Raw genomic sequence first — 20,575 nt, 5'->3', positions numbered from 1 at the left:
ATCCACCACTTACCGGACTCACCCCAAATTTCGACCAATCTGACTCATATACCCCCACACAATCCCCACATTCACCACCACACCCTTTTTAATGTGGACAAAAACCCTAATTTACTTTCCCCTGGCAGCACTTAACCGCCTACAACAGGTAACACTGCAGAAAATGTGACCGGGACACAACCGTAAATTAACTCTTCTCTCCCAAATTTCCCCTAGCCCAGTGTGTTTATATTTATAATCTTCCACATTATATAAACCACATTTTGTAAAACTCTCTCTCCCTCTCTCTCTCTTTCTCTGCGTTTTCTGTTTTGTTTTCTCTGAAGAGAAAGATAAAAGGGGAAAACGTAAGGTGAAAAGTTTTATAGTTTCCGCTTCTCCTTCTCTAATTTCATATTCCCTCCACCTTAGGTTTTTGCAGAGCTTCGAAGAAGAATCACATATATAATCTAAACCTATAAACACCTTTTTTTTGCTTCCATTTCTTCGACTGAAGAAGACTTTGGCTATTCGACGACTCAACGATCCCCTCGGTAATTTACGCTTCTTGATTCTTCACTTTAATCTCTGAAGAATTTTCTCTTAGCATTGCTTTATCTCCAAGTAAAAATTCTCTTTTGCTTTTGTGGTTAGGATTTTGGTGATCTCTGCTCGGAGCTAAGGGATTAGAATTCTCGCTGGTATGGAGGTTTTGGAGGATTTTTTTTTTTTTTTTTTTGGCGCTGGATTTTTGTTGTTGTTAGATCTGCTTTGTGCTTGAATGAGCGAGTTGATTCTGGTAGGAATCGGTTTGGCTTTGAATCGGAGTTGGAAGCATGATTTGAGGTCCGAGAGGGGAAGAGTTTGACGGAGATGAAGAGGTCTCGTGACGACGGTTATACAAGTTCGCAAGTTAAACGGCCCATGGTTACCTCTCGAGGCGAGCCGTAAGAGTTTCTCAATTTTATTTTTTTTTGCTTTGATTTTGTTGTTGTTTGTGTTTATTTTGTTAATGAGAGTAAAATTTTGGTTTGATTCGACGAGATGAGTCTGTGCTTGGTGATTGACTGTTTCGGTATTGATTTCTTTGAAAAATTAAAATGTTTTATGACTCACTGTAGCTGTTAATCGAGTGTTGTATATGTTGGGAGATATCATTACTGCCGAAGAATTGGTGCTAGGTTAACTTGAAAATCTATGAATTCTTTTGATCAGATTTTTGTAAAGGTCTCTGAAGTTTCAGTCTGTCTTAGTTGTCGACTGAAGAGAAATCTGGTCATGTTTGCAGGCATTGCTTACCTGTTGTTATACTTTATAGGATAAATTTTAAGATGATGTACTGCAAGAGTTTGATAGTTTCACACATTGACTATTTTGTGATTATTTTTGGGTGGTGCAGCTCGGGGCAGCCGCAGATGATGACAGCAACAGCTTCCCAGAAACTAACAACCAATGATGCCTTATCATATCTAAAGGCGGTGAAGGAGATATTTGAAAACAACAAGGAAAAATACGAAGACTTTCTTGAAGTTATGAAAGACTTTAAAGCTCAGAGGTTAAGACAATCAATATGCTATTGTTAGTTTTTTACATTAGATGCAGGGAGAGTTACATTTTCTCACATGACCTTATTATGTATTGATGTGTGCTGTCTTGATTGTAGAGTTGACACCTCGGGTGTGATACAGAGGGTAAAGGATTTATTTAAAGGGCATCGAGACCTAATATTAGGCTTCAATACCTTCTTGCCGAAGGGATATGAAATCACTCTCCCTCTCGATGACGAACAACCTCCTCAAAAGAAGCCCGTTGAATTTGAAGAAGCTATCAGTTTTGTCAACAAAATTAAGGTGGGAACATTATTTCATGGCTTAATTTGAGGTTACAGGTTCACTTTGAAGTTTTTTGACCTCATGAATTTCTTACCTGCAGACTCGATTTCAACATGATGATCATGTTTATAAATCCTTTTTGGACATTTTGAATATGTACAGAAAGGAAAACAAGTCCATCTCTGAAGTTTACCAGGAGGTGTGTTTTAGTGCTTCTTTTGTATAAGAATTTTCTTTATTTGGTCTTTTCATGCACTCATGTTTTGTGAAATTCATCTTACTTATTTCAGGTCTCAGCACTTTTTCAAGACCACCCAGACTTACTTGTGGAGTTTACTCACTTTTTACCTGATACTTCAGCAACAGCCTCCACCCAGTTTGCTCCATCTCAAAGAAACTCAATGCTTCGTGATAGGAGCTCTGCCATGCCCCCTATGAGGCAAATGCATGTTGATAAGGTTTATTTCTACTTTGAGTTTAACATTCTCATGTCCATTTTTTCTCTCTGTCATACCTGCATCAATTTGTTTTTAACATATGCTACATGTGCTGTTGCCAGAAAGAAAGGCCTATGGGTTCTTACCCTGAGCATGATCTCAGTGTTGACCGTCCTGATCTGGACCATGATAGAGCTCTGATGAAAGCTGAGAAAGAGCAAAGGAGGCGTGGTGAAAAAGAAAAGGAGAGGAGAGAAGACAGAGAAAGACGAGATGATAGGGATTTTGACCATGATGGCAGTAGGGACTTCAACATGCAGCGTTTTCCCCACAAACGGAAATCCACTCGTAGGGGTGAAGACTTGGCTACTGATCAATTGCATCAAGGTGGGGAAGACGATGAAAACCTTGGAGCACATCTCATTTCATCTTCTTATGATGATAAAAATTCTGCAAAAAGTGAGAATTGTGATGTTTTTGAACTAGTTTACATGGCCGCATTGAGAATGAGTTTTCTGCCATAATTAACAAATTAATGCATTAAAGCCATCTATCTATCAAGAAGGCTCCTCTCTGTCCTCTTTCTGTATAACATGGTGTAAATGCCCTCATACCCTGGATTGCTGAGCATTACTGTGTGTGTGTAAGTTGAGATTTAGTGTCAGTATCAAGTGTAGTATCAGTTGTCTCTACTCTTCTTTTTATACTTGACCACTTAATTATGACCTTTTTTCTGAATGGTTGAATTTATGTCTGTTGGGCTTGTTCTTGTTTTTCCAATAGCTTCATTTACTTATTGCATGGCATGGCAGGTATATATGGCTCGGAGAGTGCCTTCTGTGAGAAGGTGAAGGAGAAGTTACGAAATCCTGATGATTACCAGGAGTTTTTGAAGTGCCTCCATATTTATAGCAAGGAAATTATTACCCGGGCTGAATTGCAGTCATTGGTAAGACATATGCATATAATATCGAATTAAGTGTTACTATCTCCTTTTTTTTTTTTTTTTTCAAAGTACAGTCACTAACTTGTAGAGATCTTCGCTCATGTAGGTGGGTGATTTACTTGGAAAATATCCAGATCTTATGGATGGGTTCAATGAATTTTTGTCATGTTGTGAGAAGAAAGGTGAAGGTCTAATATTTTCTGTACCTGCTTTATCTACTGTGTGATTAAACGGTATCTAATTGAGTCCTGTCCTGCAGATGGGTTCCTTGCTGGTGTCATGAGTAAAAGTACGTAAAATGTTTTGTTCCCTTTTTGTTATATATATATAAGTTAGATCATTCTCTTACTAGATCACATGGGCTCCGACTGCACCACTTAATTTTTGTTTTGGGTGGTTAACTTATTCTGAGTATTTTTAATTGCATTTTGATTTCTGGATGTAATCTTGATTCTTGCAAATCATCACTAAATTGTAAATTCATCACAGAATCTTTGTGGAATGAAGGCAATCTACCAAGACCAGTGAAGGTAGAGGATAAGGAGAAAGATCGAGATCGTGAAAGGGATGATGTGGTTAGAGATAGAGAGCGTGAAAACCGAGAAAGGGATAGACCTGATAGAAATGGTGCCTTTGGAAATAAAGAAATTGGAGGCCAGAAGATCTCTATATTTTCCGGCAAGGACAAATATTTGGCAAAACCTATTAATGAGCTTGACCTCTCTAATTGTGAGCGTTGCACTCCGAGCTATCGTCTTCTGCCAAAGAATGTACGTGTTGCTTTTTTTTTTTAACACACACTTATCTTTACATTAAGGACTGTTTGACGTTTTACTGATATCTGTAAGTGTCATTCAGTATCCAATACCTTCTGCTAGCCAAAGAACCGAACTTGGGTCTGAAGTACTAAATGATCATTGGGTGTCTGTTACTTCTGGAAGCGAGGATTATTCTTTTAAACACATGCGCAAAAACCAGTATGAAGAAAGCCTGTTTCGGTGTGAAGATGATAGGTTCGTCCCAAATTTTATTATTTATGTTTGTTATTACTTATTTATTTCTTTATTTGGTTCATTTTCCTTGCCTTTTTCTGTTGTCATTTTTGGCTTAAATTCTGAAAACTATATTTTCTTTCTGAGACTTCTATTTGAGATGTCATAAGTTTGTGCATGTGGTTTATTTCCACCTTTTTTCCCCCTTCTCTCTATTGCAGTACCAATTGCCTGGAAAGAATTTCCAATTCTTGTTTATATAGTAATCTATCATATGGTTTTTTCTCAGGTTTGAATTAGATATGCTGTTAGAGTCTGTGAATGTAACAACCAAGCGTGTGGAAGAACTATTAGAGAAGATCAACAACAATACCATTAAGACCGAGAGTCCAATCCGTGTAGAAGAATACTTCACAGGTTTTTTTGATTAACTGATTTGAGGAATACCTATTTGCATTTGTGATCTGGTTTCAATTGCTGATTGGCTTTTTCTTCTCTGTTTGTTTAGCTCTGAATCTAAGGTGTGTTGAGCGATTATATGGTGACCACGGGCTTGATGTAATGGATGTGTTGAGGAAAAATGCTCCACTAGCTTTGCCTGTTATATTAACGCGCTTGAAGCAAAAGCAAGAAGAGTGGGCAAGGTGTCGCTCTGATTTTAACAAAGTCTGGGCTGATATATATGCCAAGAACTACCACAAGTCGCTTGATCATCGTAGCTTCTACTTCAAGCAACAGGACTCAAAGAGCTTAAGCACCAAAGGTAACTACTGCAAATGTGATACTCTGCGATGTGTACAGATTGTGATAGTTGAGTCTGTTGTTTTATAGCACGGCTCCCTATTAATTAAGCAGGCTTGGTTTTCCATTTCTGTTTAGAATATTGAAAAGCTACTGTCTTCCAGTGGTTTGCAATTGCTCTTTCCACTTGCAAAAATTAATTCTTGCTTCCTCTTCCTCTGTGGATGGGGTCAAATTTTTGCAGCCTTGTTGGCAGAGATTAAAGAGATGAGTGAGAAGAAGCGGAAGGAAGATGATGTTCTTCTTGCTATTGCTGCTGGAAATAGACGTCCTATTATTCCAAATTTGGAATTCGAGTACCCTGATCCGGACATCCATGAAGATCTGTATCAACTCATTAAATATTCTTGTGGAGAAGTTTGCACAACCGAGCAATTGGACAAAGTTATGAAGATATGGACAACCTTCCTTGAGCCAGTGCTTGGTGTTCCTCCTCGGCCTCAGGTTGCAGAGGATACTGAAGATGTTGTGAAGGCAAAAACTCATGCTGGCAAAAATGGTGCTGTGAGTGGGGGAGAGAGTGATGATAATCCTGATGGTGGGGCTACTGTGACAAATTCTAAACAGTTAAATTCATCGAGAAATGGAGACGAAAGCATTCAACCTGAACAATCAAGCTCTGCAAGAGCTTGGACAGTAAATGGAGCTAATGGGCTCAAAGAAGAAAGTTCTCATGATATTGATCGTGCTACATGTAAAGGTGATACTTTCTGCAATACCTCTCAACAAGGTAAAGTGCAAAGTAATGCATCTACAGCCGATGAAATGTCTGGAGTGAGCAAACAAGACAATTTTAATGAACGATTAGTCAATTCTAATGTATCACTTGCTACTGGCTTGGAGCAAAGCAATGGAAGAACTAATGTGGAAAACTCATCAGGTTTGCAGAATGTTTGAAATTACTGAATATTTTACTACCCTCTCGCCATACTCACTGTTTCTGTTTTGTTTCTTATTATTACCCTTTTGTTTATGAATTAATTTCTGATATATATATATATTTTTTTGTTGCAAGGTCTTAGTCCTACTCCTTCCAGACCTGGAAATGGCACTGTTGAGGGTGGGCTTGAGTTACCTTCACGGTCTTCACCAGAGGTATGATTAACAGTGTGGTAATACTCCTTGTGTTTGGATAGGCCTGGTTTATATTAGTTTATGGGGTGTTGCCGCTGGTCCTAATGGTGAATCTAATTTAGAATACCAGAACAATAGTTTGACTTGTGATGTTGAAATGGCTTTTAAAACATATTTAACTCTGGAGGGTGGCTTTGATTTTGGTGCGGACATTTATGAACATTCAAGTAAATATATGCTTAAGATTTTTTATGTTTCTATTGATCTCACAGGGTGGTGATTCTACTAGACCAGTTATATCCTCAAATGGAGCAATCACAGAAGCCACGAAAGGTCACAGATATGTGGAAGAGTCGGTTAGACACTTCAAGATTGAAAGAGAAGAAGGTGAAATATCTCCAAATGGAGATTTTGAGGAGGATAATTTTGCAAACTATAGAGAAGCCGGTTCAGAGGCTGTTCAAAAACCAAAGGATGGTGTTTCCAGCAGGCAACTTAAAGGCAGGCATGGGGAAGAAGAAATATGTGGTGGAGATGCAGGTGGAGAAAATGAGGCTGATGCTGATGATGAAGGTGAGGAAAGTGCTCATAGATCATCAGAGGATAGTGAGAATGCTTCTGAGAATGGCGATGTCTCTGGAAGTGAATCTGGTGAGGGAGAGGAATGTTCTCGAGAAGAGCGTGAGGAAGATGGGGACCATGATGAGCATGATACTAAGGCCGAGAGTGAAGGTGAAGCTGAAGGGACGGCCGACGCCCATGATGTTGAAGGAGATGGAACTTCTTTACCGCACTCAGAACGTTTTCTACTTTCTGTGAAGCCTCTTGCAAAACATGTTCTTCCAGCTTTACATGACAAGGACAAGGACTCAAGGATTTTCTATGGAAACGATTCTTTCTATGTACTTTTTAGGCTTCACCAAGTAAGGATCATTTGAACACACACACACAGTAGGTATTTTGCATATTAGTATTTAATTGGAGAACTAACTATACGATTTTTCTCTAATTTGACAGACACTATATGAGAGAATACAATCAGCAAAGATTAACTCGTCATCAGCGGAGAAGAAGTGGCGGGCATCAAATGATACAAGCACTTCTGATTCGTATGCTAGGTAGGGCTTTGGTCTCCTTTACCTAGTTTTCAGCAACTTTGAAGTCATTAGCATATATTTCCTGAATCTTTATGATTTGGTACAGATTCATGAATGCCCTTTACAATTTACTTGACGGTTCTTCTGACAATACAAAATTTGAGGATGATTGTCGAGCTATCATAGGGACTCAGTCATATCTTCTTTTCACATTAGACAAGCTGATCTACAAGCTTGTTAAACAGGTGAGTTTGTTTTCTTAACCTTCTAGTCCTTAAAGTTACTTTCTATTCTCCCTTCTTTGACCCTGAATCTTCTGCTATATGTACTTGTTTTCAGCTCCAAACAGTCGCCAGTGACGAGATGGATAATAAACTTGTCCAACTATATGCATTTGAAAAATCAAGAAAACCAGGAAGATTTGTGGATGTAGTTTATCACGAAAATGCTCGTGTTCTTCTTCACGATGAGAACATTTATCGCATAGAATGTGTATGTCTTTAATCACTTTGACATTTATATATAAATTAGGATTATAGTGGTCCAACTGTGTCCTTCATACGTTATCATGATTTGTTTCTTTGCAGTTCTCTTTGCCAACCCGGGTGTCTATTCAGCTTATGGATTATGGGAATGATAAGCCTGAAATGACTGCTGTTTCAATGGACCCTAATTTTTCTGCTTATTTGCACAATGATTTTCTCACTGTTCTTCCTGACAAAAGAGAGAAGTCTGGGATCTTCTTGAAGAGGTATCTTGTCTGTTTTTAAGCATGTCAAGTTTTGGAAGTTGAGTGGTCATGATTAATAATACCAGCTCATGTTTACAGGAACAAACGCAAATATGCGAGTTGTGATGATTTGTCTGCTATTTGTCAGGCCATGGAAGGACTTAAAGTCGCCAATGGTCTGGAGTGTAAGATAGCGTGTCATTCATCCAAGGTACTTCATTTACTACTATGTTCCTGACCAGTAGTGTGTTGTAGGTGCTCGTTAATCCATTTGATTTTCTGTTAATCCATTTGATTTTCTGCTTCTGTTAATCCATTTGATTTTATATGTTGTAGGTATCATATGTTTTAGATACAGAAGACTTTTTGTTTCGGACAAAAAGGAGAAGAAAAACTTCGAACAGTTCCTGCCATAACGAGGCTAGGTCTTCTAGTGGTTCAAGTAGAGTAGAGCGGTTTCACCGGTTGCTCTCTGGTTCATGATATGCCTTCTTTTGACCGTCAAGTATATATGGTATGCCTTCTTTTGACCATCAAGTAAATATGTCACCATGTGTATAAAATGGTGAGCTTCTTTAGTGGAAGGCTCTAACACTGTGATACATGTTCTTTTGGTTCTCCAGTAGCATTTTCAACGCATTGTATGCACCAGCGCTGGAGATTTGGAAAAATTGAGGCGCTGTGAGCGAAAGAAGCTTGTGGAATTACTTTGTATCCTCATATTTCCGCCTCTCCGACCAAATAAAGAAATGAGGAGAGAGGGAGATATGGCTCGAAAGTAGTATACTTTGAGTTGGCACTTTGAGCCGCATTCTTGTAAATAGAGGTAATTTGTGTTGTAAACTACAGCTACATTGCTCATTTAATTCATCAATTTTTTTGGTTAATCTTATTTATAGTTCTTATGTATTTTTCAGTTCTTGTATGTATCGGTCATCAAAATGGCCTGCTGGCTGATATGCCTGCCTTGAAAAGGTCGAACAGCCACTGTTACGGACCTCAATTGTTTAAACTGTTTTTAAAAGGGGTTTTTTTTTTTCATCATATTATTATTGTTATTATGGAGCCCTGGCCAGATTTTAAAATCTCGGCCAATATCCTCATGGTTCATGGGAGCCCTAGTCAGATTGAAGTATACTAGGCAACTTGCATGCGCAATGCTGCGGATTTGTAAATTTTGTCAAGTTTATACGTAATTGGATAGAAATGACAATATAAGAAATGTTAACTGAATATGTTATGAGTGATATTATGAAAGCTGATATTTTAACCTGGCTTTAATATATACATGTTTCGAAAATGGAAGTGTTGAGTATAAGTTGATATTTGAAGTAAACTTTTATATTAACGTGTTTCAAAAGAAAAAGATATTCTAACAAAAAATATTCTTTACATCAAGATTAAGAGAATAGTTAAATCTCACTAAAATATCATACATTTCGAGTTGGAACGATAGTTATAATTACTGAAGACATATTATAAAGCAGAATGAGATGTTGTACTGTTCATTAAATAGTGACATGCCCATTTTGCCCCCCCTTTTTTTTTTTGACTTTTTTGTCCCCTTTTTAAATTTTTTTTTTTATTTTGAAGAAAAACACAAACATTAACTCAATTGGATTATTACAAATAGAAATGAAAGATGATTATGATCTTAAAATTCATTTGTTCTTGAATCCATACTTTTAGCTTAGTAAAAATATACAGACTTTTGATCCGTCTTTATATATGATTTAGGTTTGTCAAATTTAAAACTCTTCATAGGACACCCTCTTTGATGCTCTTAAATAGCACACGTTTGCTTCATCTTGGCATGCCTAACACAAGTTTTGGCCAATTGGCCATTAAGTAGAGGCATAATGATATTTTATGAACTGTTGGTTTACAAATTGATATTCTTTTCTTTTGTAAGAATATAATGTGGTTCAACCAGCTAACTCACTTATCGGAGGGCGGTCCATGATATTTGACGCCGTCTTTGCGTTGCTCTGCAAGACGGGGTCAATATCAGGCAATTTGGGGATTTGCACCAGCAGATCTATAGTTCGCCGTAGAAGGCGGGCTAAATCTCCCTCGTCCATTGCACAATCCATCATGATTTCCCTCCAAGTCAACCCAGAAACCCAGGCTTCAACCATACCTGCAAACTGGGTATCCAAATAGCAAGGCTTATTTACCCCATGCTTTTCCTGAAGCTGTAAAAAAGTGCTTCTTTGCTCATCCAAGAAGCTCACCACGTCAATTACTGTACTTGAAGGTTCGTATATGTAGCTGTTATTTTTCCACGGACGAATTTTGATCCCTTCAGATACTAAACTGGCGCACACAGCAGCAAGTTCTGTAGGCTTTAAACTTAGTAAGATCTTATTTCGAAGAACCATGGCAAGCCACAGTTCATTTTCTCCTCGAATAGAGGCTGCAGTTTCACCAAGTGGAAATATGGTATGAGTGTTAATATCTAATGCCCGAGTTTCATGTATAACATTGCTGATCTGCAAGAACTCTTTCCAACCAGATGGTTCAATCTGCTCTATTCGATTGGTCAAACGTCTTGATCTACCCTTCAAGCGCTTGATCTTCTCCTCTGTATAGTTGGCCATGTCAATGATCTTCTTGTATTCTCTGAAGCCTTGTGTACGCGATATCTTTTTCTTCAGACGTGAAACTTTACTTCTTTGTTCTTTATAACACCCTATAGCATGATTATATGCTTCTGACTTGAGTAAAAGCTCATCATGTTCAGAAAGACTATTCAAGACTGGAACATTCAAACTCCAAGACCATGTCTCAAGAGATCCTTCCATGCCCCAAAAACCACCAAGATCAGACTCCGCAAGCTTCTCCCACTTCATTTCCGTCTTATCAAGAAGCGTGCTCATTATTTCCCGAGGCAAAGCATCTCCTTGAGCTAAAGCAACATTTGGAAAGCCTGTCTTATAAATTGTTTTGATCCACTTTTCTGTAAATAGGTACCAAGAATTGTCAGAGCCAAGAGCCGCATAATATGATGGTTCAAAAACTGAAGTTGGTTCAGACTCTGCTGCTACTGCATTTAGTGCAAAAGAATCGTCCACAGAAACCATGTTCTTAAGCTTTGAGCAACTCAGCAACTCAACCTTCCCCAAATAAACAGTCGGGATGGAGTGTTGAACTCCTTCTGAATCTTTATACTGCAAGCACAAAAAGGGCAAGTGCCCATTTTCACACTCCTTTAATAAGGGTCGTAGTGAAGAAAGCTTCTGAGATTCCATTCTTTTCCGAAGTTCAGTCCTTAGGCGTTTCTCTGCCCTTAATTCTTCCTGTAGATCAGCAATCTCCTTGTATGCTGGTCCAGACAAGAGCTTCCTGCTTTTTCTGTCGATGGCATCATCGCTAATTTCCAAAGTCAGCATCTCTATTTCTTTCTCAATTCTAGCAAGCTCCTCTTTTGCAGCAACCATAACATTGCTGCCAACATAGTTTCCAAAACTTTGCTCAACTAGCTTTCTAGCTTCGTCCAAAGTTCGCCCAGGTTGGGAGGCTTTTGTATCATCTGATTCACTGGATCTACGAGTGACTTTTGAACCGGCAAGAAGATTTAGCACCATTCCATATGAAGCAGTAAACTGTGATACCAGAGGTTCAAGTCCAGCAAAAAGAACCTTGCAACCAGCTTCAGCACCCTCGTAAGGATTTTGAATAAGCACTACATGACCCCTTTCATCTGTGCCTCTACGTCCAGCACGGCCAGCCATTTGAAGTAGTTCATTTGAGCTCAATAGGGTACGTCCACTGTCACTCCTTTTGCTGAGGGATGCAATAATGGCTGTCCTAGCAGGCATATTGATTCCAGCAGCAAGTGTTTCTGTAGCAAATACAACCTTAACAAGACCACGCTGAAACAGCTCTTCTATGAATGATTTCCATAAAGGTAGACAGCCAGCATGATGGGCAGCAACCCCTCGCAGTAACCCCTTCACTGCACTCTCCCTGATAGCATCCGGATACTTAATGCGGAACCTCTTCAACGCTAATTCAACCTCACTTGCTTCACAGTCATCTAGAAGTTTGCAATCTTGAATGTACTGAACAGCAGCATCACAACCTTTCCTGCTAAAAATAAACCATACTGCTGGTAGCATATCCCTAGCCTTAAGGTGCCATAATGTATCAGTAACTTGAGGCACCTAAAAGAAAGAGACAAACAAAACAGCATGATTAGATTGATTGGTCAATTATTACGGAAACATTGATATCATAGGTAGGTAATAACAAACCCTAACTAATCAGTGTTCCCCAAGGGGAAAAAAAAAAACAATTCTTGTGATGTGTCTCTGTCTGAAAAGATTGACGCAGAAATCATACTTGTGAACGGTATATTAAGTTGATGTCATTCTTTGAAAGTGGTCGTCTAGACATGTTACCAGTACTGTCATCATAGCTCGTCTCACTAGCCCGTCTTCTTGAACTCCTCCTTCTAGATCCATCATCTTTATTAGATTTTGTTGCAGCAGCACTAAGTTGCAGATAATTGACTGACAACCTCCTGTTCCATTTAAAGAAAATGTTAATATCAATTGATGTTCCCCTTATTTTCAAAGGAAAGAACTACAGGGAAATAAATTCAGTACAAACAATTATTTCAAATGAAAACAATCAAGAAGCTAATGTTGGTACAGCATCTAATCATTGTTAATTGCAGGTTAAACATTTATAATTTTCATCACGAATATTTGGCAGAATAACTAGGTGAAGCTTAACCATGTAAATAAGATCAAACTATTGGCTTCAACCATTTTGATTTTCTTTTATGACAGCAGATTAGAACCACTAGTCAAATGTGCACGTAGAAACTGCAAGCATTATAGAAAAAAAATAAAAACAAAAACAAAAAAGGAAAAAGAAAATTACCTATTCATGTGTTTTCCTGTCTTATCAAGAAGTGGTAATAAAGAAGTCTTTGTCGAGAAATGCCAAGTCAGTGGTACTGGACGCTTTGTTGAAGTTACCAATTCAGTTTTACCATGAATCTAGGAACAGGATGGAGGGAAAATTCAATTAACTCTGATAAATCCTCACAGTCAAATGTAAAGAAAAACGTAGAACTGGACAAATAAGGAAAAAACGACATGACCATCTTTCACAGTTTTCCGTCAATGTAGATTAAATCTTGTACGATCCAAGTACCTGACCAATCCAACCAGCCAATTCATCTGGATTAGCAACTGTTGCGGACAAACATATGAGTTGAACCACTTTTGGGGAATAAATAACCTGAAATATTTCAAACATGATATTACTACTGTGATAACATTATTGGCAGGAAAAAACAGTATGCAGGCAACAAAATGCACTTACAATTTCTTCCCACACTGTACCCCGAGATATGTCACTTAAATAATGAACTTCATCCAAGACTATTACATCCACGTGAAAAAGTGAGTCCCGAGCAGAAGACATTCCAACGCTGCACTAAGAAACTAAGATTAATTTTTCGTTTACTCCAAAAAACTCAGTCACTGAATTGGAAAGTTAACATCATGAACATCTACATTACTGCCACAATTACAGCTTAAAAAGTTGTTGCGCAAAACCTAAATATACCTCTGATACAACATGTTGCGCAAAATCTCTGTGGTCATAATCAAAACCTGAGCATCTTTGTTTACTGCCGAATCTCCCGTGAGAAGACCAACATTATTTTCACCGAAAGTTTCACTAAAATCACAAAACGAATCAGCTAATTCAATTTAGCTACTGACTTAAAAGTACATCACCTACATTGCCAAACCACTAAGTCATAAAAGAGCAACTACTTTAAAACTACATTACTTCAACACGAAATCTTCACATACTTTTCTTCACAGAATAACATAAGACTCACTCACATACCGAAATTCGCGAAACTTCTGATTCGATAAGGCCTTAAGCGGAGTTGTGTAGAACAATCTTCTTCCCTTGGCTACGGTTGCTACAGCAGCAGCTTCTGCTATCAAAGTCTTTCCGCTACTCGTCGGCGCAGACACAACTACTGATGAACCTCTCAAGAATGCTTGTATAGCTAATCTCTATCCAAAAGTAACCAATAGATTCGTAACTCAAAACCGGTACATGATACACCATTTTGATACATAAAATCGGAAAATGTGTGTGGTACAAATCAAAGCACACCTGAAATTTATCGATTCGGAAATCGTAGATTGAGGCGAGAGCGCCGTCGTCAATCATTTCCTCGCCGAACAGTTTCACATCTTCGCAGAGCTTCTCCACTCTCTTCCACCGGAACTCCTCGTCGCGAATCGCCGGCGGCTCTGCACCGGCCATGGAGTCCTCCATCTCAATTTCATCGTCGCTTTGTTCGAGCCCGTCCGACATATCGCCGGAAATGTCATCGTATTCATCGGCCGCGACGTCTTCGTCGTCGTCCTCTTCGAACTCGTCTTCCTCCTCATCGTCGTCGGCGTCGGAGAGTTGAGATTTGGCGGGGAAGGCGGAGCTTGGGGACTGGACAGTGACTCGGAATCGGAGTAGATTTTGAGTGTGTGGAAATTTGGGGGAAGAGAAGGCTAGGGTTTGGGTGAGGTGGTGAAGTAAGGGATGAGGAGGTGAGGGTTTGAGAGAGAGGAGGCGCGTGAAGAAGGTGTGAGAGGGTGAGGAGAGGATAGAGAATGTGTCCATGGCGGGAGAGATTTTTGGGCAAAATCTGCGAAGTCAGTATTTATCGTTGCGATATTTTGAGATTGGATATCCGCTGCCACGTCGTCGTTTTCTTTTGGAAAAAAAAAATCTCGTTTTCATCATACGGCTGCCGTATACGACTATTCACTAATAAATGGGCCTCAAGCTCTATGGGTCTCATTACTATGTGAGTGTCTGCAATAATGGGCCGGCCGTATGATAGAATTTGTCTTCTTATGATTCCAGTACTATAATTTAAAATACGAAAATATTCCTCAATTTCTTTCTAAAGTACACACGTGGCCGAACTTGATTACCACAGAATGGTCCGACCACCCTACTGAAGATCTCTGCGGTTTACAAATGATCGGTTTGGAAAACGGTACTACTAAAATGGTCAGATCCACCACCACCCACGACCCTAGGATGATAAGAGCCAATAGTTGTGTTCCACCAAAGATCCAACAGCTTCAAATAGGCTCGATAAGAGCAATTTGGTTATGGGCTTTTATCCCGACAACCACAAGTTGGGCCAGTGATCCATAACTCTCTTGATTTGGACCTATGGAGTTACCAAATGGCTCTTTCCTCCGATTTTCCGGTCGTTCAGACACAGTTGAGTCACGATTAGCGAAGCCACTTTTCGTGTATTTATACACCATCCTAAGAATTAGCAATTTAAACAGAAACGTTTAATATTGACGACAAAAGCAAAAGGCCTAATTTGTACCCAAAAAAAAATAAAAATCCAAAGGTCAAATAAGAGGGAACCTTAAAAAAGAAAAAACTAAAGGGGGAATGACGCACACGCACTTGCATTATAAAACAAAAGGGGTAGGCTGTGTTAAGCACCCCTTGGGCAATATATAATATAAGCAGCCACCAAACAACACGCAGCACATCTTTGCTTACTTCCACCAAACACTTGGATGCCATTCTTAACACTAGTCCGGTTATATTATACTCAAGTGTCTGCACTAACTGCCACTCTTTTCTTTTTTCTTTTTGAGTTTTTTCTGCCCCTTATTTTCCATGGAGCAAGTTGTATTTTATGATGTTACAAATTACAGATACCCTCCATTAACTTTCATTTTTTCCAAAAATTAACTGACGAAACGAAAAAAAATTCATTCTTAAAAAGTTAAAATGCATAAGTAAAATTTTTGCTCAAGTGATGAATTGGTTTCATATTCAGTTGTGCGCAACTGCATTAGATTTATATTCAAGAGTTTAATTTAAATAAGACAATCAAAATGCTCGTTATTCTCCACAATTTGATTTAAATCAAATGACACTGGTGCAAGACTTTACGGTTTAAAGTATGTTTTATGTACAAGATAATGTGACCTAAATAAATAAATAAAATATAAAATAATTTCTTACACCATTCAAAAAGAAGAAAAATTATGAATTTATCAATGATAAAAGTAAGCAAATATTATATAGATCATCATATACACTAATCTCATGCCCCTCATCTTTTCTATCAAATGATTTGATCATCTTATGGTGCAAGAAAAATTGGACAAAATCATGATCGGAAAATGTGTAGAAGATAAAAGAAAATATTGGTTCAAGGTAATATCGCAAAATAATTTTTTTTCTTAATACGTGCAAAAGTTAAATAAATGTAATTTGCAATAAACATATCTTATAGTATTATACCTTCTTGTCTGTTCTTCATTCGTATTCTTTGCGAGTCATTTTTCGCTCGTGCCTGCTTGTAAATATATTTGAAATGCCAGTTTAAGCGACCGTAATCGTTTTTAGTTCAATAAAATTTATGTTAAAAGAAAAATGTAATTTGCAATATAAAGTAAATGGGCCAAAAAAAAAAAAATAATAAAGTCAAAAAAATCAGTCCGCCACATAATGACAACCTGACAGCAGTAAGCCAAACTAGACCATTGTAACCAAAAAAAAAAATTAATATTTTCCGCGACCCCATTTCGCTCCTCTTACCAAACCCCGCCCCCTCACTCCTCTCAACAAACCCTCCTCTCCACCGATCTCACTCCCTCCCAAAATCCTAGAGCCGCGGAACCGGATCCAATCCACCATGGCTCTCTCCCGTCTCTCCTCCTCCGCTCCAGGATCCAATCTCCTCAAACCCCTCACCTCCGCCCCCTCCCTCCGTCGCTCCTTCTCCGCCGCTGCCGATGACTCCACCCCCATCACCATCGAGACCTCCCTCCCCTTCACCTCGCACGTGTGCGACGTCCCCTCCCGCACGGTCGAGACCTCCCCCAAGGAGCTCATGAAGTTCTTCCGCGACATGGCCCTCATGCGCCGCATGGAGATCGCCGCAGACTCCCTCTACAAGTCCAAGCTCATCCGCGGCTTCTGCCACCTCTACGACGGCCAGGAGGCCGTCGCCATCGGCATGGAGGCCGCAATTACCAAAAAGGACTGCATCATCACCGCCTACCGTGACCACTGCACCTTCCTCGGCCGCGGCGGCACCCTCCTCCAGGTCTTCTCCGAGCTCATGGGCCGCCAGGGCGGCTGCTCCAAAGGAAAAGGAGGATCCATGCATTTTTACAAGAAGGACTCCGGCTTCTACGGCGGCCACGGCATCGTCGGAGCTCAGGTCCCGCTCGGATGCGGCTTGGCTTTTGCGCAGAAGTACTCTAAGGATGAAACGGTGACGTTTGCGCTCTATGGAGACGGTGCTGCCAATCAGGGACAGCTGTTCGAGGCGCTCAATATCTCTGCGCTGTGGGATTTGCCTGCGATTTTGGTCTGTGAGAACAATCACTGTGAGTAATCAATTCTCTCGGTTTTATGTGAGTTTAGATTCATTGCTTTCGGAAATTATAGACGATTTGATTTGCTTATTCGGATTGCTTTTTGCAGATGGAATGGGAACGGCAGAGTGGAGAGCAGCCAAGAGTCCTGCTTATTACAAGCGTGGAGATTATGTTCCTGGCTTGAAGGTCAGATTGAACGCTGCTTAATTCGTTTCGTGAAGTTTTAGCTACTTTTAGATATCACCATTGCTGCATTAAGTAAAAGTATCATGGTTTGTTTCTGCATTTGTTTTTGTATTGAATTTATGGTAATTAGATGTGTCGTGTTAAATTTGTGATCAGAAGATCGGCTGGAGTAATTTTATTGTGCCAAAGGGTAAACCATTGTTCGTGTCTAGGTGATAGGGAGTTTATTCTTTGAGGAGTAATTTTGTTCCTTTCGCTAATGTTTTGTGAACAATTTTCTACTTTGGAACAGGTAGATGGCATGGATGTGTTTGCTGTGAAACAGGCGTGCAAGTTTGCTAAGGAGCATGCTTTGAAGAATGGACCCATTGTGAGTTTCATTTCTTTCTCTGAACCGCAATGTTTGAATTTCTTTATTCAAACTGTGGCTAACATAAGTTGCCTTTATTTTAACGCCACACATTGTGTATTTTCTTGATCACATTAGTTCATAAGCCCACACGTAAAGTAAAACATGATTAGCGTAGGTTGGTTAGTTGACTTTTTGTGTGAGAGCCACTTATTCCAGTATGATATTAGAGTCTGCAAAGGGCATGTTACACTTGAGCTACAATGGGCAGACTAGCATTTTCTGCTTCATCACAACTCCTGAAATTGTACACATGAGGAAAAGAGAGATACTGAAAATGAAAAGGGTGTAGTATGTTTGGTCGAAGTTTTACACCATATGCACCGGAAAATGTCTTCCCTTGTTCTTATAAGAAATATTTGAGATTGTTCGGGTAGTTTGCAAATGCTACGTAGAAGTTGACAACACTAAGTTAGAAGCTGTTAGGTTCTGTGTGATAGTTGGTGATATGAAAACTTTCCACTGTTGCTGGTTCAAAACCAGCAAGTCGTTATCTTATTCATGCACTGACAACACTTTTAAATTTATAAAAATTTTATATGAAAATTGGTAATCTACTGTCAATTTACATGTTTTATTGTCTGACAAGCTTCCTCTGTTTTTGGCTTTCAGATTCTTGAAATGGACACTTACAGGTACCATGGTCACTCCATGTCTGATCCTGGGAGCACCTACCGTACACGTGATGAGATCTCTGGCGTGAGACAGGTTTGATTTTACCAGTGCAACGTTTCATTATTTAATAAGGGGGATTATATCCACAATTTCAAATTTGTATCTTCTCTAATTTTTCCTGTTGCTGTGATTTCTAGGAACGTGATCCAATTGAAAGAATAAGAAAGCTGATATTTGCTCATGATATAGCGACTGAGAAGGAGCTGAAGGTATTTTATTCAATCCGGGTGGATTGTTCATTAAACTTGCTGTGAATTCTATTTTGGTATATGCCTGGTTTCAATATCGAGGTCAATATTTTATAACATTTGGTCTTGTCCTCATTTCTTGTCTTGCTGGAGGATTGATCCCAGCTTGAATGCTGTAAAGGAGATGTCAATATGGGAGTGAAGCTGAATCACTTCTGAAGAAAACTGAATGTGTTCTTATCATTTTCTATTCTTTCAGGATATTGAGAAGGAAATGAGAAAAGAAGTTGATGAAGCCATTGCTCAAGCCAAAGTATGAAACTTGATTGGCTTCTGATTTCAATAGTTCCTTTTTGCTGATTTCTGATAGGGATGTTGTTGTCTTTCATGATCATATATTGTTCACTCACATTACTGTTGTTCTATTTTGTTATGTTTCCAGGAAAGCCCAATGCCAGATCCCTCTGAACTCTTCACAAATGTGTATGTGAAAGGTTATGGAGTCGAGGTAATATTTCTTGTTCAGACACTCACAGCCTCACACGCATTATTCTATATTATAATCACTGTGGGCAGCAAATTGCTGATAGATTCTTAGTTGAGACTGCTGCTTTTGGATGGGTATCTAATGCTTACCATTACATTTGTGATAGGTTACTATCGTTGATAAGCCTCTTTAAATTATTAGTTGCTTACATCTTTGGTTATACTATCTTGAAACGATAAAAGTTTTGATCATCTTATATGGTAGAACCAGTTGGTGTTGATCATCTTATGTTTGCCAATCTCTAGTTGGTTCTACACCCAGGGAGCGACTGTGTGATTCAGTTCCAGTAATAGACTCAAAACAGAAATACAATGATCAAGAACATGGATATACATGTGTCATTTCTTTATGTGGAGTTTATCACATAGTGGGGGCCAAAATCACTTTTTGTATAGAGTAAAATGTTAAATACCATGACTTTATTTATTCAACTATTAGAATTTGGTTCTCCAATTTGCATACAATGGACTAACATACCTCTACTATTACTTAACCCCCTTTTCTTTGCCTCTTAGATCTAGTTTTGAGAAGATTTTCTTAATTTCTGAGTGCGCATTCCTTCCTGCAGGCAGCAGTTTCAGCTGAAAATTCATATATAATCTTCACTTATGCAAATTCACAGCTATTGTTGTTTTACTGATAGTGATTTTTGTTTATTTTTTTACTAGTCATATGGACCTGATAGGAAAGAAGTTAGGGCTGTGCTTCCATAAGTTGAAAGCGGAAGTTGTTGCGGATAACCAGTAACCGTCCTCCCCACAACCATGAAGCCCATTCTCACAAGTGAATTGCGCCTTCCAGTTATCCTGGAAAACAAAAACAATAAATGGTCAAAGTGAAGATTTGCCATCTCCTCCTGGTTTAATATATTTGATATGTGTCATCCTTTTTGTATAGGATATTGATTCTTCTCCCAAGTCCCAAGTGCTTGGGTGGAAATTTTGCATTCTAGCCATGTACTTGTTCTCGGGACTCGAGACATACTACTTACACTGTTGGGATTGACATCAATATATTTACCAATTCGCTTCTACGAAATTGACGTCTGATTTCCTGTTATTATCCGTGTCCTCAGTTCCATTCAAGTGTTAGCTTTTGGATTTAGATTTGTTCTTACTACGTAGTAGTCTCTGAAGCTTGTCACTCGCATGAATGCATTGTTGAAAAGAGGCGGCCTGTTATAGGCAGTAGGTGTTTGGGGCAGTTAGGGTTTTCAGCTGAAAGTTTGTTAGGGTTTTGTATTTAATGTTGTTAATAATCCCCTTGTTAGGGAAG

The 20,575-nt window shown here is 39.0% G+C and overlaps 3 protein-coding genes across 8 annotated transcripts; 2 read left to right on the top strand and 1 right to left on the bottom strand.

Moving 5' to 3' along the window:
* The first annotated feature begins 261 nt into the window (after positions 1-261).
* Positions 262-9,121, top strand: LOC112197689 (paired amphipathic helix protein Sin3-like 4). 5 transcript variants are annotated; one of them, XR_002935739.2, is made up of 26 exons: positions 262-533; positions 634-680; positions 783-926; positions 1,379-1,534; positions 1,643-1,829; positions 1,912-2,010; positions 2,102-2,269; positions 2,371-2,707; positions 3,061-3,197; positions 3,301-3,376; positions 3,454-3,483; positions 3,684-3,964; positions 4,053-4,207; positions 4,476-4,603; positions 4,695-4,949; positions 5,172-5,867; positions 6,003-6,082; positions 6,334-6,984; positions 7,079-7,179; positions 7,265-7,403; positions 7,498-7,650; positions 7,746-7,909; positions 7,988-8,099; positions 8,225-8,402; positions 8,512-8,714; positions 8,806-9,121. XR_002935739.2 is itself a non-coding variant. In XM_024338460.2 (25 exons), the coding sequence occupies exons 3-24, from the start codon at positions 853-855 to the stop codon at positions 8,369-8,371; spliced, it is 4,254 nt and encodes a 1,417-aa protein (XP_024194228.1). In that variant the 5' UTR covers positions 262-533; positions 634-680; positions 783-852; the 3' UTR covers positions 8,372-8,402; positions 8,512-8,932. The 5 variants fall into 5 exon arrangements, 4 of the variants coding, with proteins under 4 accessions (XP_024194228.1, XP_024194226.1, XP_024194227.1 ...); XM_024338460.2 differs by having other exon boundaries at positions 2,371-2,635; positions 8,512-8,932; XM_024338458.2 differs by having other exon boundaries at positions 8,512-8,932.
* Positions 9,122-9,715: 594 nt separating this feature from the next.
* Positions 9,716-14,588, bottom strand: LOC112197690 (DExH-box ATP-dependent RNA helicase DExH15 chloroplastic). 2 transcript variants are annotated; one of them, XM_024338462.2, is made up of 8 exons: positions 14,039-14,587; positions 13,760-13,935; positions 13,472-13,585; positions 13,226-13,334; positions 13,055-13,141; positions 12,779-12,897; positions 12,233-12,413; positions 9,716-12,054 (listed from the first exon to the last, which is right to left on the bottom strand). In XM_024338462.2, the coding sequence occupies exons 1-8, from the start codon at positions 14,543-14,545 to the stop codon at positions 9,814-9,816; spliced, it is 3,534 nt and encodes a 1,177-aa protein (XP_024194230.1). In that variant the 5' UTR covers positions 14,546-14,587; the 3' UTR covers positions 9,716-9,813. The 2 variants fall into 2 exon arrangements, with proteins under 2 accessions (XP_024194230.1, XP_024194231.1); XM_024338463.2 differs by lacking the exon at positions 13,472-13,585 and having other exon boundaries at positions 14,039-14,588.
* Positions 14,589-16,461: 1,873 nt separating this feature from the next.
* LOC112197594 (pyruvate dehydrogenase E1 component subunit alpha-1, mitochondrial) lies at positions 16,462-20,346 on the top strand. The gene is made up of 8 exons (XM_024338326.2): positions 16,462-17,304; positions 17,402-17,481; positions 17,774-17,851; positions 18,503-18,598; positions 18,703-18,774; positions 19,013-19,066; positions 19,196-19,261; positions 19,969-20,346. Exons 1-8 carry the CDS (start codon positions 16,605-16,607, stop codon positions 20,011-20,013), a joined length of 1,191 nt encoding a protein of 396 aa, XP_024194094.1. The 5' UTR covers positions 16,462-16,604; the 3' UTR covers positions 20,014-20,346.
* The last annotated feature ends 229 nt before the right edge of the window (positions 20,347-20,575 follow it).

This window comes from Rosa chinensis, chromosome 4 (assembly GCF_002994745.2).
Source record: "Rosa chinensis cultivar Old Blush chromosome 4, RchiOBHm-V2, whole genome shotgun sequence".
Lineage (NCBI taxonomy): Eukaryota > Viridiplantae > Streptophyta > Magnoliopsida > Rosales > Rosaceae > Rosa > Rosa chinensis.
Note: the sequence above shows the minus strand (reverse complement) of the source record. Positions and strands in the feature narration are given on the sequence as shown.

Coding starts and splice junctions, on each gene's coding strand:
- LOC112197689 (XM_024338458.2), top strand. CDS start 853: ATGAAGAGGTCTCGTGACGACGGTTATACAAGTTCGCAAGTTAAACGG. Junction 2,708..3,060: donor TGATAAAAATTCTGCAAAAA/GTGAGAATTGTG, acceptor ATGGCATGGCAG/GTATATATGGCTCGGAGAGT. Junction 7,404..7,497: donor TCTACAAGCTTGTTAAACAG/GTGAGTTTGTTT, acceptor ACTTGTTTTCAG/CTCCAAACAGTCGCCAGTGA.
- LOC112197690 (XM_024338462.2), bottom strand. CDS start 14,545: ATGGACACATTCTCTATCCTCTCCTCACCCTCTCACACCTTCTTCACG. Junction 13,936..14,038: donor TCCGAATCGATAAATTTCAG/GTGTGCTTTGAT, acceptor ACTTTTGGATAG/AGATTAGCTATACAAGCATT. Junction 12,055..12,232: donor ACTTAATATACCGTTCACAA/GTATGATTTCTG, acceptor TCTTTCTTTTAG/GTGCCTCAAGTTACTGATAC.
- LOC112197594 (XM_024338326.2), top strand. CDS start 16,605: ATGGCTCTCTCCCGTCTCTCCTCCTCCGCTCCAGGATCCAATCTCCTC. Junction 17,305..17,401: donor GGTCTGTGAGAACAATCACT/GTGAGTAATCAA, acceptor TGCTTTTTGCAG/ATGGAATGGGAACGGCAGAG. Junction 17,852..18,502: donor CTTTGAAGAATGGACCCATT/GTGAGTTTCATT, acceptor TTTGGCTTTCAG/ATTCTTGAAATGGACACTTA.